Consider the following 16,323-nt stretch of genomic DNA (forward strand, 5'->3'; position numbering starts at 1 on the left):
TCAGGGGATTTTCCAGGCAAAAATACTGGAGTGGGTTGCCATTTCCTCCTCCAGGAGATCTTCCTAACCCAGGGATTGAACCCAGGTCTCCTACATTGCAGGTGGATTCTTTACCATCTGAGCTACCAGGGAAGCCCAGAGGTGTGTGTGCGTGAAGTCGCTTCAGTTGTGTCTGACTCTTTGTGACCCTGTGGACTGTAGCCCACTAGGCTCCTCTGTTGACGGGATTCTCCAGGCAAGAATACTGGAGTGGGTTGCCAAGCCGTCCTCCAGGGGATCTTCCGGACCCAGGGATTGAAGCTGCATCTCTCCTGTCTCTCCTATCTCCTGCATTGGTATGCGGATTCTTTACCACTAGTGCCACAGTATTTCTCAGTTCTGCTAATACCTTTACCTGATTTACAGCTTTCGAAACATCCTGACATCTCTCCGCTGGGTTATCTGTTAGTAACTTGACAGCACCACCTCTCTTTTATGGTTTCCTCTGCACCACAGGGAAGAAGCCTAGAATTACGTTTCCAAGAATCTCTTTCTTAATGTTTGCTCACTAGAGGTACCAACAAAGAATTCAGAAGATAAAAGAAATTGCTATTCTCTGTCAACAATCATGGGCAGACGGGTGAGCAGACAGTAAACATGAAGTGCTCAGTATCTTCCTGGTAGGGACAATAAATCACTCCTCTTAATATTATGGGTAGCTGAGCAGACCGCAGGTCCTCCAGGAGCTGCTGAGCAGGGCCGGGAAGAGGGTGAAGTGGGCAAGGCAAGACTGTGTAAATGCAGGACCGGACTGTTTTCTGTTAAAATTTTTTTAATGAAAAAAATTAAGTTAAAAAAATTCTGTTGTGAAATTTTGACATTTTATTCATGACGGATTTTTTTTTCTTGCATTGTTTGGCTTTTAAAAAAATATGGTAATAAAATATTCTTCATTTTGATAAATGAGTTGTGATGGTTAATTTTAAGGGTCAAATTGACTGAGCTAAGAGATGCCCAGGTAGCTGGTAAAACATGATTTCTGGGTATGCTCATGAGGATTAGCATTTGAATCAGTAGACTAAGTAAAGATCCACCTTACCAGGGCAGTTGGGCATCATCCACTCCATTGAGGACCTGATTAGAACGAAAAGGCAGAGGAAGGGTAATGTGGATATTTTTTTGCTTGAGCCAGGCTATTCATCGTCTCCTACTCTTGGACATCAGCACCCTGTTTCTTGGGCTTTCAGATTTAGACTGGGAGTTATACCATTGGCCCCTGAGATTCTCTGGCCTTTGGACTCAGACTGAATCATGCCAACAACTTTCCTGGTTCTCTGGCTCATAGACAGCAGATTGCACGACTTTTCAGCCTCCACGACCATGTGAGGCAAATCCTACAATTAATCTCCTTATATACACATATCTACTCTGTCGGTTCTGTTTCTCTGGAGACCCCCTAATACATGAGTGTTTTGGTACCCTCTTAAAGTTGGTGTCCAAGGTGACAGTCTCACTAGCTTCACCCTATGCCCAGCCCTGCCTTTGGGATACACAGAGCTGTCAGATTGTTCCAGAGATTCACTCACTCTTGTGCCAAAAGGTGAGATTGATGACAATGGCTTGCCTGTCCTGTGTTCCCCTGCCTTGCATTGGTGGGGTAAGTGCTACATTTCCACTTCCCGATCAAAACACTCAGGGTGGCTTCTGTTCTTCTGATGGAACTTTGATTTACACAGTCTATCACTGACTGTATTCTCTTGTTTTTTTTCTAGTTAGAATATAATTGCTTTACAATGTTGTGTTAGTTTCTGCTGTACAACAAAGTGAATAAGCTGTATGTTTACATATCTTAACATATCTTAACCTCTCTTTTGTAGGTTTATATCCTTTTTATATTTATTTCCTCTCTCTCCCCTCACCTCCCTCCACACACACACACAGACACACACACACATATCCTATTTATTGGTTATGATTCTCTAGTATCCTGACTAATACAAAGCATTACTTGATATCAACATGACTTATTTCTGAGTGGTGTTAACCTCCATCACTTGGTTTAGGAAATGTCTGCTGGGTCTCTCCATCATAAATTTACTGTTTTCCCCTTCCCACATTTTGTTCTTTGGAAGCAAGTCATTAAGTCTAGCCCACACTCAAGAGGTAAATGTGCTTAAAAAGAAAACCTCATATCATTGCAGCAAGTAGAAAATTAGTGTTGCCACAATGGAAAGTGAATGTAAAAATGAATAGAGGAAAACAAAACAATGTAATTGACATCTCTCTAGACAGGTTTTCAGTTATCCAATCATAACAAATCACCCCGCAACTTAATGGGTTAAAACAGCACAACGATTTATTTTGCTTGTGAATCTGTAGTCTGGGCAGGGCTTGGCAGGTAAGACTTGTCTTTGTTTCATGTGCCTCACTGGGGTGGAAGGACAGAAGGGTGGGGGACCCTTTTCTGAGTGCTCACTTATGTGGCTGGCAAATTGGTGCTGGTTGCCAGCTGGAGCTCAGCCAAGACCCAGGGCTCAGGGGCTCAGGCGTGATCACTTTCCATGTGACCCCGCCAGTGTGGCTTGGGCTTCCTCACAGCATGGTGGCTGGGTCCCAGGGTGAACATGCTGAGAGAGAGAGAGAGAGACAAGAGGAAGGTACATAGCTTTTATGATATGGCCTCAGAGTCACATAGTTTCACTTCTGCAGAATTCTATTAGTCAAGGTAGTCACAAAAATCACTAAGTTCCAAAAGAAGGAGGGGAGGGGACATAGATTCTACCCTTGATGGGGAATAGCAAGGTTCTCAAAGAGCATGTGGAATAAGAACCACAAACTACCCAAATTGTGCTGCCTGCTGAAGGCTCTGAACTTTTTTAAAAGGGAGAAAAATAAAGAGATTAGCAAATGGTGGAGGGGTTTTCAAACTGTACTAGTACCACATGGAGACTTCCTTTCAAAATGAAATGAATGACAGGAACGTACTTTGCTTATCATGTATTTCTGAGTCAGTAGAGCTACCTTGAACTTGCATTTCCTTGACACATGAAGACTTTTCATGTCTTTGTGTCATTACACATGTGACCATGACATTTTTTGATTAATAAAGATGTGTTTGAGTCACCAAGTTTGAGTTACAATGATTTAATATTCACTGTCCAAAACCGTAATTATGTTTGTTGTTGTTGTTCAGTCGCTAGTCATGTCAGACTCTTTGCAACCCCATGGACTGCAGCACGCCAGGCTTCCCTGCCTCTCACTATCTCCTGGAGTTTGCTCAAACTCATGTCCATTGAGTCGATGATGCCATGCAATCATCTCATCCTCTGTCACCCCCTTCTCCTCCCACCTTCAATCTTTCCCAGCATCATGGTCTTTTCTAATGAACTGACTCTTCACCTAGGTGACCAAAGCTGGAGCTTCAGCTTCAGCATCAGTGCTTCCAGTGAATATTCGGGGTTGATTTCCTTTAGGATTGACTGGTTTGATCGCCTTGCAGTCCAAGGGACTCTCTAGCGTCTTCTGCAGCACCACAATTCAAAAGCATAAATTCTTTGGTGCTCAGCCTTCTTCATGGTCCAGTTCTCACATCCATACATGACTACTGGAAAAACCATCACTTTGACTCTACAGACCTTTGTTGACAAGATGATATCCCTGCTTTTTCATACACTGTCTAGGTTTGTCACAGTTTTCCTTTCAAGGAGCAAGCATCTTTTGATTTCATGGCTGCAGTCACCATCTGCAGTGATTTTGGAGCCCAAGAAAATAAAATCTGCCACTGTTTCCATTTTTTCCCCCATTTATTTGCCCTGAAGTGATGGGACTGGATGTCATGATCTTAGTTTTTTGAATGTTGATTTTTAAGCCAGCTTTTTAACTCTCCTCTTTCACCTTCATCAAGAGGCTCTTTTGTTCCTCCTTACTTTCTGCCATTAGGGTGGTATCATCTGTATATCTGAGGTTATTGATATTTCTCCTGGCAATCTTGATTCCAGCTTGTGCTTCATCCCAGCCTGGCATTTCACATGGTGTACTCTGCATGTAAGTTAAATAAGCAGAGTGATGATATACAGTCTTGATGTACTCCTTTCCCAATTTTGAAGCAGTCCATTGTTCCATGTTTGGTTCTAACTGTTGTTTCTTGACCTGCATGCACGTTTATCAGGATGCAGGTAAGGTGGTCTGATAGTCCCATCTCTTTAAGATTTTTCCACAGTTTGTTGTGATCCACACAGTCAAAGGCTTTAGCATAGTCAATGAAGCAGATGTTTTTCTGGAATTCCCTTGATTTTTCTACAATCTGCAGATGTTTGCAATTTGATCTCTGGTTCCTCTGCCTTTTCTAAATCCAACTTGTACATTTGGAAGTTCTCAGTTCATGTACTGTTGAAGTCTAGCTTGAAGGATTTTTGAGCATTACCTAGCTAGCATGTCAAATGAATGCAATTGTATGGTAGTTTGAATATTTTTTGGCGTTTCCCTTCTTTGGGATTGAAATGAGAACCGACCTTTCCCAGTCAGTCAGAAAATTGCTGAATTTTCCAGATTTGCTAACATATTGAGTGCAGCACTTTAAGAGCATCATCTTTTAGGATTTTAAATAACTCAGCTGGAATTCCATCACTTCCACTAGCTTTGTTCATAGGAATGCACCAATCTAATACTTCACTTGGTATGACAATCTCTACATCTATCTGTGTCTCTGCAAATGGCATTATTTCATTCCTTTTTATGGCTGAGTAATATATATATATTATATATATATATATAATATATATACACAAACACCACATATCACATATATACCACAGCTTCTTTATTCATTTCTCTGTCAATAGACTTTTAGGTTATTTCCATGTCCTGGTTATTGTAAATACTGCTGCAATGAACAATCAGGATGAATGCATCCTTCCAATTATGGTTTTCTCCAGATATATGTTTAGGAATGGGATTGCCGGGTCATATGGTAGCTCTGTTTTTAGTTTTTTAAGGAACCTGCATACTGTTCTCCATAGCGGCTGTGCCAGTTTACATTCTCACCAACAGTAGGAATCCTTTTCACCACACCCTCCTCAGCATTTTCTCTGTGACCCGTTTGGCTTCCTGACTTCATTCACTACATTTTGAATTCCTAAAGCATAGGAGCCACATGTTGCTTGTAACTGTAAGTTTTGGGCCATTTTTATCTCTGCTTGTAACACCCCATCTTCACACTATATTTCCTATCTGTTCAATTCCTATTCATCCTTAAAAACCCAGTTTGTGGGACTTCCCTGGCATTCCAGAGGTTATGACTTCATGCTTCCAATGCAGGGGGTGGAGGCTGAATCCCTCGTTGGATAACCAAGACCCCACATGCTGTGGGCGTGACAACAACAACAACAACAACTAACCCAGATTGACTAACACTTTCTATGGGGAGTGTTTACTTTCTCCTCCCAATTGAATTATTAACTTCCTCTCTGCCCTTTCACAGGATTTCATTGGTATGTCCATGACAATGTCCAGGTGTTACAGTATAATTTATTGGATGGTATGTCAGCCTTTAAAGGCAGGGAATAAGTCAAATTATCTTTGTTTTACACCAGTTCCCCAGAACCAGGCCAGAGATGACTCACACATGAGTAAGTGGTTTTTGAGGAAGAGCTCTTACAAGAAACTCATAAGGCATGAGGGGATCAGGTCATGGAAAAGGAAGACATGGAGCAAAGATGGGATTTGGAGCATGGTCTTGGAAAGGGTGGGCTTCCGTGGTGGCTCAGTGGTAAAGAATCCACCTACCAGTGCAGGAGATGCAGGTTGGATCTCTGAGTTGGGAAGATCTCCTGGAGGAGGAAATGACAACCCACTCCAGTATTGTTGCCTGGGAAAGCCACATGGACAGAGGAGCCTTGTGTTCTATAGTCCGTGGGGTCGTAAAAATTTCAGACTTAGTGACTTAAAAAAAACAATCTAGAAAGGGTACTTTCATCCTAATCCCGCAGGGAACTTTGGATGTAAGTTATGTCTCAGAATTTGTGATGATGAAGGCAGAAAAGCTGGCTTCCATTCTCCTGCACTCAACAGTCACTGGCTAAGGGCCATCCCAGCTCCAGGCACTTCCTCTATGCATGCAGATGGGGCAGTAACAGTAACCCAAAGGCAGAGGTCAGAAGAAAGTCCCAGGTGCAGCCATTCAAAGCAGAGCACACAGCTGGGACACTGGCACAGAGAAAGGGCCAAAGGAGCCCATAAATCTGGGAGGGGCACTAATAGTGCCTGCCACAATCCTGGGGCTTAGTGAATGTCCTGGCAAAGGACTGGGGGCAGTGGAGGCCATCGCCACACACCAGTGATAAGAAAGTCACAAATGGAGGTTCCATGGTTTTGAGCCAAAAAAAAAAAAAAAGACTCTTAAGATAATCCTTGTAAGAATATGCTAGGAAATTGGAAAACATGTGTGGTTTTCCAGCAAAATAAAATGACTAAAATTAATTATTCAAGAGAAGAAAATTTAGACAGACCAATATTTTTATTGAAGTATAGTTGATTTACAATGCTGTGTTAATTACTGCTGTACAGCAAAGTCTCAGTTATACGGATATATACATTCTTTTCAAAATATTCTTTTTCAAATGGTTTATTATAGATATTGAATATGGTTCTGTGTGCTTTACAGTAAGAGCTTGTTGTTTATGCATTCTATATATAAAAGCTTACATCTGCTAATTCCAATATCTCACTCCATTCTTCCCCAACCCCCTCACCCTTAGCAACCATCAGTCTGTTCTCAATGTCTGTGATTCTCTTTCTGTTTAATTGATAGGTTTATTTGTATCATATTTTAGATTCCACTTATAAGTGATATCACATGGTATTTGTCTTTCTCTTTCTGCTTACCTCCCTTAGTATGATAATATCTGGCTGCCTCCATGTTGCTGCAAATGGCATTATTTTGTTCTTTTTTATTGGTGAGTATATATGCACCATATCTTCTTTATCCATTCATATACACAGACCAATATTAATGGATGGAAACTATAAACTATTTCAAAGAACTCTCCACCCTACTAGATCCAGAGCGTAAATGGGAGAATTCTTAAAACCTTTGAAAACAAACACATCATTTAAATTAAATTGTTTCAGTGCCTAAGGAAAGTAAAGATGCTTCATGTTTTTTTTTTTAAGCTGGTAAAGGTACACACACATACACAGACTGCAGGCTGGCTTTCTTACAAAAATAGATTTAAAATTCTACGTAAAATAGTAGCAAATAGATAAAGCAAGATATTTAATGCTATTGGCAAGACATACCACGAGTAGGTTACAGTGGACATCTGTCACTTTTGCTGCCTAGCTTTGAGTAGTCCTCCTTTTGGAGGAAATCTCAAGATGAACAGAAAGCAGCTCTTTATCCCACTATGGAAGCTGTAGGAAGATATGGTCCTCTTCCTAATTCCCAGCAGCTAGTAATCAGACCTAGGATTTAACCCAACCAAATGGATGCTTTCACTTCAGGCTTAGAATTTTCAAGATATGATAGCAAAAGTTCAAGACAATCAGAAATTATTCAGGATTATTTGTATCTGGTATAGCAGAACCAGGGTTTCACAGGTGGCTCAGAGGGTAAAGAATCCACCTGCCAATTCAGGAGACGCAAGCGACGCAGTTCCGATCCCTGGGTCGGGAAGATCCCCTGGAGGGCATGGCAACCCTCTCCAGTATTCTTGTCTGGGAAATCCCATGGACAGGGGAGACTAGCGGGCTACAGCCCATGGAGTCACAGTGTCTGACACAACTGACACACACACACATCGCAGAACCAAGGGTCCAGAAGTGTAGCTGCCACTGTCCAAGGGTGGTGCAAGCTTTGGTGGCAGCAGTGTGTTCAGCTTCACCAGTGGTGCCAACAACGATACGTAAGATGATTAAGGCAGCGTTTTCTGGTGCAGGGTCCTACGTGCTGTTACCCTTAGTTTCCCAGGTTTGATTCTGAAGCTCTTCCAATAGTTCTGTGAGCAGCTTGATATGCATTCTTCCAATAAACTCCCTTTCTTTTTGAGTGAGTGAGTGAAAGTCGTTCAGTTGTGTCAAATTCTTTGTGACCCCACGGACCACACAGTCCATGGAATTCTCCAGGCCAGAATACTGGAGTAGTTAGCCTTTCTCTTCTCCAGGGGATCTTCCCAATCCAGGGATCAAAACCAGGTCTCCCACATTGCAGCAGATTCTTTACCAGCTGAGCCACCAGGAAAGCCCAAGAATACTGGAGTGGTTAGTATATCCCTTCTCCAGCGGATCTTCCTGACCCAGGAATTGAACCGGGATCTCCTGCATTGCAGGCAGATTCTTTACCAGCTGAGCTACCAGGGAAGCTCTTCTTTTTTAAGTTAGCTGAAAGTAGTTTGTATTGTTTGCTACCAAGTACTTTTGATGGGTATACAGGTCAAAGGAAAAAACAGCATATGCTCATTTCTGTTGATGCCCAGAGGCATTTGATAAGCTTCAAGACCCATTTCTGATAATAACTTTTTCTGAAGTAGAAATAAATGGATACCACTTTAATGCAATAAATAATATATATCTCAAACCAAAAGCAAGCATCATGCGTAATGGTGAAGCATAATGTCAGGAACCATGCAGGCTTTCCCACTCTCATTGCTGTTACTTAACAGAGTTCTAGAAGGGCAATTAGATAAGAGAAAGGAAAAGATGAGGTACAAATATTTTAAAGGAAGAGGCCAGGTTATTATTTCATGCACTGGTATGAATTCCTGAAAAGCCCAAGAGAATCAGTTGAAAATTATCAGAAACAACTAAAGTATATCAAGATGGATGGCTACAAAAATAATTTTTCCCTAGAGATAAAAAGCAGGAAATATAATGGCACAAAAATATCCTATTCATAATAGCAACAAACAGGAAAAAACTTCTTAATGTTATGCAAACCTATGGGAGGAAACTAGTATTCTGAGAGCCCTTGTCTAACTTTTAAAAGATATATTTTATTCTCAGGAAAGAAGATAAATATTATGATGATGTCAATTTCCCTCTAAATTAATCTATATAAATTAACCCCCCAAATAATTAAATTCATCTGAGAGGATAAGTGAACAAACAATAAAATACTAGGAGATATTACCATACCAAATATTTCAATACATTCTGTATCTATATTATCATGGAATATAAAGACACCTCAACAAGAAGAGAATTTTAAAAATTTAACTGCACGGGGTCTCTGTTGTGGTATGTGAGTTTTTTTTTTTTTTTTTTAGTTGCAGCATGCAAATTCTTAATGTGGCATGTGAGATTAGTTCCCTGAGTGGGAATTGAACCCATGCCCCCCATTGCATTGGGAGTGTGGGGCTTAGCCACTGGACCACTAAGGATGTCTTGAGAAGAGAATTTTTTTAAAACCCTACATGTATGTGGAGTTTGATATGTGATAAAAAGTGATATTTTAAAGCCGTGGGGAAAGGTTAGATCATAAAAAAAAAAATGGTGCTGGGACAACCGGCTAGCCATGTGGGTGGGAGAAAAGGCAAGATCCTTACCTCATTTCTTCTACAAAAATAAATTCCAGATGGAGCCAACATTAAAAGTAAGAAAAAGGAAAAAAATAGAAACCATAACAGTACTAAATGAAAACACAGATGAGTAATCTTTTGATCTTAGTGTTCCTAAGTATGTAAAAAATTTAGAAATCTTTATAGAAAAAATTGATCAATCTGACTTAGATAAAGTAATTTAAATTCACTATTTGATATAAAAACTGCAAATATGGTGAAAGATAAATAATCAAATGAAATCGCATAGACTAAGGAGTAACTCATATACAAAAGGCTTTCATTTATTTATATTTATATTATATTTATATTTATAAATATAAAATATATTTATAAAGGGAAAACACCAAATAAAAATTGGGCAAAAAATGCATCCAGGTAAATCACAGCAGCAAAAATACAAATTGCTGATAAAAAGGCATAACTACTCATTTTTTGTTTGCAAACAACGAAGCTGACAATGGTTAGTTTCAGCAAGGAAGAAATTTATAGGAAGCCTATCAGCTTAGCTTACAGAATCAACAGAACTGGAGAAACAGGCTTGGGCAGAAATGCAGGGAGGCAGATATCAGTAAGAACTTGCCACCAGAGCACTCAGTTGGACACTCAGCGCCACCATTCCAGGCACTGCCACCACCAGAACTTTTGTAGAACATAGAGCCACTAGATTCACTAATTGCTGCATTATCTCCAACTAACCTTGTGTCTATACTTCCAGAGCCAAGGCCCAGGTGGGAGAACCTGATTGGTCTTTCTTAGATCATCTTCCTGGGCTCTAGCTTCCAAGTGTGAGAAGGCAAGTACCTTCTCCCTGCTCAGTTTTCATCATGGAGTTTGAATTGTCCTAATTTGGTATCTGCTTCAGGCAGGAAGTCTGTTTAGATGTTGGATGGTGAAAAACCATAACATGATGTTCAACTTCACTCCTCCAGATAAAAACACATTAATACACCATCTTTTGTTCACTGAATTTGCCAATGTGAAAAAGACTGGAAAACCAAATACTGTCTTGGGTTTGAGTAGCGTGTGTCCCCCATTCATTGTTGGCAAGACAAAACCTGATGATAGCAGTCGAAATGTGAAATCTGCATACCCTTGGCCAAAGGTGTCAACTTAAGGAGACAGTTGCAGAGAGGGACCAAATTTAGATCATGACAATACTCATCACACTGTTGTTTTTAATTTGTGTTTCCCTAGTTTGAGGGTAAAAGGTGGGTCCAGAGATGGATGGGGGAAGATTTCCTCAAGAAAATTTTGCTTCGGGTGGATTTTAAAGAATGACCATCTGAGCACTCCAACTGGTAATTCTTTTCCAAGCCTGTACTGGTCAAGCTGGGATAGGATGCCTTTGGGACCCTGGGGGGACCAGTAAGCCTGAAATGGTGGGAGGGGCCAGGTTTGGAGCGGGCTTCGTGTGTTTCACTAAGAAGTTCAGATGTTCGGATTTAATGTCGCCGAAGAATCAATATACTATACAATGGCTACCTTACTAATTATCCAATAATGGGTAAGATGAGCCTCTGTTGGGATGAAGCCTATACTTGAAGGCAGGTGAGAGATTCTAGGCTGACCTCCAGTATGGGAAAATTAGTGTTGTGACTGAGAGGTGTCAAGAGAGCCTGCGGAAGGGACACCTCCTGGAACAGGTGATAGCTAAGGTGAGATTCTGAAGGTGAGGAGCGTTTGGGTAATGGAGAGGCCCAGGGAAAGGTGTTTGGAATAGAGGATATACGTTGAGAAAGGCCCATATGTCTGGTTCAAACTGCCTGCGGATGTGAGAGAAGAACAAGACATTTCATAAGGCTGAACTAGAAGTGGTGACTGGAGAACACTCCTATGGGAGGGACATCAGAGAGAAACTTATTTTACTGGACTCTGGTGACCAAGGAAACCAGCCTCTGATTACTGCTGAACTATAGCTACTACATTTGGGATTTCAGCTACATGCTGGTGGGAAAATGTAGGAAAGGCAACAAGGTGGTACTGGGCTAGGGGAGGCGGCAATATTCACACAGCTTGCCCCTCCTGTGGTGCTAAGGAGGTGCTTTGGTTTCCTAATTTCTTCAAAGTACATGACAGCCATGGGATTCCAAGTGGCTGGCTCGGACAAGCAAGGAGAACAGAAAGGAGGGCCCAGGCCGTGGTGTCACATTTTGCCCAAGGCTGCAGTATAAAGAAGAGGAGCAGGGTGGTAAACTTCCTCTGGTCTTTGACTGCTCTCAGTTTCATATTTGAAAAAAAAAAAGAATTCTTGTTAGTACCTACTGTCTGCTAGGTATGCAAGGCAGTAAAGGAAGGAATGATGTTCTGGAAAGCAACTCTCAGGACAGTCATATGGACAAAGCCATATGGCCTTCTCACTGGTGGAGAAGGCCAGGGGTTGTTTGCACCAATCCAGTCTCGATCAGTTCCAGAGCTGTCTTGGGTATGAATTCTCCAGCTCTATTTAAAGTAGCTCAGTGTCTCAGTTCGGGTTCTCCTTAGGTCAGAGCCTGAGACAAAGACCTGGGTGCAAATAGTCTGTCTGGGAGCTGATCCTGGAAGCAGGACTGTGGGATTAGGAAGAGTGAGACGGGCAAGTAAACAAATCTAGAAAAGGGTGCCTTTTCGAACCAGTTAATATGGAGGGCAATTGGGCTCAATCTTGCTGGAGACCCTGAAGAACTATGTTGGATACACCCCACAGCTGCCTATTCAATGGATGGGAGGCTGGGGTGTTTTCCCACCAGCAGGTAGTTCCCACTGGTTGAAGGTTGCCCCTCCTCAGGGGAGGAAGGCTTACTAATTCAACCCACCTTGTGAGTTCCCTGGCTTTAGGGAGAACTCTCAAGCAGACAAAGAAACAGCAGGTGTTTGAAATGTGGTGGTGGTGGTGGGGGGTGGTGTGCTGTCACATGGCAATGACTTACACAGTTTATAGCTGTGGCTGAAATTAGAGCTGGGCTCAGGGCATAAGATGTGAGGGATGAAAAGCTGTTGCTATGCTCAGTTTCATTCTAAAGCAGTTTATTCATTCAACCAAACATTTATTAGAACCATGGTCGGTGCTGGGTATCTATGGTTAGTAAAACAGAGCTAGTCTCTGCCTTAAAAGCTGACAGTCTTTTGCAAATTTTGAGCAAGAGTGATTCATGCTATGGACATAAGTTCAAAGCGGAGTGCTTAAAAAAAAAAAAAAGCAGCAGCATATGGAAGTAAACCTAACTTCCAAGTTAGATTGAAATCTACAGAGACCACAGCACCAAGACCATTCCCATATGCTAGAAACAAGCAAACAAACCTTCAACATAATGGCCGAATATCGTGATGCAATGTTGTCAAACTGCTTGAAATTCCACCGAAAGCTCCTCCCACCTTCTTTTTGGTCCTTCCCTGCTCCTCAGTTTCATATTTGAAAAAATTCAAACAGGTCTGCAAGGTTTGAGGGCTATTGTGTTCACATTTTAGTATGAATGATCAGACTGCTTTCTTCCTGATGTCCAGATGAGCTCAAGATGCAGTGGGAATGGAGGTGATTTGGGGACTAGCGCAAAGAACCCACTGAGTGTCACCATAAGAGTCCTGCTTAATACTAGTGGGAGGTCAGAGGCAAAAGCCATTTACTCCAAAACATGGTGTAAGGTGGGATTTAGATTTTAAGAAGAGGAAAGGCTCTCCTTTTCCTGATTTCTCCCTTTTGCAGTAACCAGGACTCAGGCGAAGAGTTAGCAAAGAGGAGAATCTACAGAGGTCACAAACCAGTGTACTGGGCAGCACAAAGACGTACTTTTTTTTTGGCATTGTTTTTTTCCTTTTTAAATTGAAATAACATTTAAAAATAGAATTTCACCTTCCTTTAAAGAATCAGATGATTTGAGCCCGCATTTCTGCATGAAAACAACTGGCTGGAGCTGAGTGGCAGTCACCCCCTTTAGAAAGATGTTGATTTGCAATTTGCCAGAGTCCCCACCATTTCCTATATTCTCCAACGCTGAGTCAAGTCACTTAAAGTAATAATGGTCAATATGATGATTGAAATGCCAGAATTCTTTACTCACTGATGTGCCCCTCTGATATTTGTATGTCTGTGACCTTTTGTTTAGAGGTCAAGTCTAGGGACTTTGGAACATACTCGGGTTTGAAATGGGTTAAGACTTTACCAAACTCAAAGGGGACAAGAGAGGATGAGATGGTTGGATGGCAACACCATCTAACCGATGGACATGAATTTGAGCAAACTTCGGGAGATAGTGAAGGACAGGGAAGTGTGGCCCCTGTTGTAGTCCATGGGGTCACATAGAGTCAGACACGACTTGCTGACTGAACAACAATCTCAAAGCAACTGAATGGAAGACTGAAGGAGATACTGCACTGCTTAGCACAGTGCTTGTAACAGCAGCTACTCTCAGCATTCACTAATAAGAGAGCAGGCAGAAACCCTGTTAGCTTCACACGTTGTACTCCCAGTATCTAGCACGGTGCCTGGCATATAGAGCTCAAAGGGGTCTGAGAGGAAAGGTAAGTGGCGCTTTAAGACATGCCTGCCGAAAGGTGTCAGACGCTGCGATGGCGTTCGAGGGGCAAGCAAACGGTCAGGGTCCCTCGGAAGCCTAGAGGGGCTGACTTGCCCAGGATCCGTCAGGGCCATGTCCATCAGCTCTTCCAAGATCTAATTTAGAAGCGGCATTCTCATTCATGCACTTTCCCAAGGCCTTCACCATCAGAGAAGCCAAGACCGAGACCCGCCCCCGGGGTCCACCACCCTGCGCGAGCCGAGCGCTCCCCGGCGCCGCCGGGATCTTGCCCACACTAGATATGGCCTCTCTCGGGCTTCACGCAGCAGGACCGCGCCCGGAGCCTCCAGTCATCGCGTTTGACTGAGGAGGCAGCTCCGTTCCCACAGTCAACATGGCGGCCGCGGCGGCTTCAGCGCAGGGCGGGCAGCGCCGGGAGGCGGGTCACGTGAGCGACCCAGCTGGGCGGATCTCGCGCGCACCCGCCCGCCCCGCCAGCCGCGGCTGGCTCGCTGGCTCGCTCGGCGGCGCTCTGAGGTGTGTGGGGCATCGAGCCCCCGGCCCGGTGAGGCGAGGCGCGGCTCGGCGGGATGCGGCGGCGGCCGTGGCGGGGCCGCGGGCCAGGCGGGCGGGCGCGGTGATGAGCGTCAGCGGCCACCGCCATGTCCAAGGTAACGGCGCCCGAGCCCGGGCCGCCGGCGGCGGTGGCGGGCGGGAAGGAGAAGCGTTCCTTCAGCAAGCGGCTGTTCCGGAGCGGCCGCGCGGGCGGCAGCGGCGGCGCCGGGGCCCCCGGGCCGGCCGCGCCCTCCTCGCCCTCGTCGGCGCGCTCGGTGGGCAGCTTTATGAGCCGCGTCCTCAAGACGCTGTCCACGCTCTCGCACCTTAGCTCCGAGGGCGCCGCCCCGGACCGCGGCGGCCTCCGCAGCTGCTTCCCGCCCGGGCCGGCCGCCGCGCCCACGCCGCCGCCGCCGTGCCCGCCGCCGCCCGCTTCGCCCGCTCCGCCCGTCTGCGCCGCGGAGCCGGTGCCCGGGGTGGCGGGGCTCCGGAACCACGGCAACACGTGCTTCATGAACGCCACGCTGCAGTGTCTCAGCAACACGGAGCTCTTCGCCGAGTACCTGGCGCTCGGCCAGTACCGGGCGGGGCGGCCCGAGCCCTCGCCTGACCCCGAGCAGCCCGCGGGCCGCGGCGCGCAGGGCCAGGGCGAGGTCACCGAGCAGCTGGCGCACCTGGTGCGGGCCCTCTGGACCTTGGAGTACACCCCGCAGCACAGCCGCGACTTCAAGGTGAGCCCTTGGGCAGCCTCCTGCCCAGGGCTTCCTTCCCCGCTTCCGTCGCGGCCGAAGGACGGATGCTCTGGGTGCCTAAAGAAAGAGGAGTGGGCTCGAGTCCGGGCATATGGTGCGGATTGCAAGGAGAACCGTTCACTCATTGATTCATCGCGCATTAAGGGTGGGCACACCCTGCGTGCGGTGGGCACAGGGGAAGGGTGCAACAATGGGCAAGACCGTCCGCTTTCCTGGAACTTCCTTTCTTGGGGATGGGAGTGTTGAACTTGGTTGGGTTCATTCAGGTCCTTGTTTTGCCACTTACAAGCTGTGTGACCTCGGGCAGGTTTCTCAGCCTCTCTGTGCCATAGTGTTCTGCTCTGGTGCCTACTTCATAGGTGGTCATGAGCTGCTTACAAGTTGATACGTTGGGTTGAACCCTATGAAGTTACCCATTGTTGACCGTTCTGCCTTCCAGATTGGCACTTTTATGGGGTTCAACCTGGTACGTAAAGTGTCTCCATTGTGTGTAGTACTATGAGCGTTTGCTGCCAGTATTATTTTTATGATTAAAACTTCAATAAGTTAACGAGGTAATGTCAGATAGTGGTTTGAAGGAGGTACAAGCTGGCGGTGTGACTCATGTGCTGGCCGGGTACATTACATGGGAAGGGGAAAGGATTAGGGCGACTTCTCGGAGGAAGTGACTTTCTTAGACTTGAGTAACCGCAGGGAGAGCCCTCCTTGAGGAGCTCCGGGGAGAGCGGGTCCCAGGAGTAAGGACAGTGCGGAGCCCTGAGATCGGAAAAAACTTGTGCACTTGACCCACAGGGTAGCTCTGGGATGGGCGCAGTTTTCCTGTAAAGGGCTGCATAGCAAGTGTTTTAGGCTCTGCTGGTCAAAATGCAAAATCGGGGATAGAAGGTAGTTACTTATATAACAACAGGAAACACATTTCTACTCCTTTTTTACTGTCTAAAATAAAAATATGATAATTGAGTACAGTATTTTGTGATACAGCTCTACCAAGGA

At 44.6% G+C, this 16,323-nt stretch overlaps 2 protein-coding genes across 9 annotated transcripts in view; one reads left to right on the forward strand and one right to left on the reverse strand.

Moving 5' to 3' along the window:
- The window catches only part of SCNN1G (sodium channel epithelial 1 subunit gamma), a 212,458-nt gene that overhangs the window by 43,172 nt on the left and 152,963 nt on the right, over nt 1-16,323 (reverse strand). The gene's annotated exons all lie outside the window — the stretch shown is intronic.
- Nucleotides 14,520-16,323, forward strand: part of USP31 (ubiquitin specific peptidase 31) — a 79,488-nt gene continuing 77,684 nt past the window's right edge. For 6 of the 7 annotated variants that reach the window (XM_081554536.1, XM_081554525.1, XM_081554528.1 and 3 more), the window contains exon 1: nt 14,520-15,309. In XM_081554536.1, coding sequence (XP_081410662.1) covers nt 14,686-15,309 — 624 coding nt within the window. In that variant the 5' untranslated portion in view covers nt 14,520-14,685. The remainder of the gene's footprint in view (nt 15,310-16,323) is intronic. The other variant, XM_081554530.1, reaches the window with a different exon arrangement.

Source organism: Giraffa tippelskirchi, chromosome 13 (genome assembly GCF_054371585.1).
Source record: "Giraffa tippelskirchi isolate mGirTip1 chromosome 13, T2T-mGirTip1v1.2.pri, whole genome shotgun sequence".
Taxonomy (NCBI): Eukaryota; Metazoa; Chordata; class Mammalia; order Artiodactyla; family Giraffidae; genus Giraffa; species Giraffa tippelskirchi.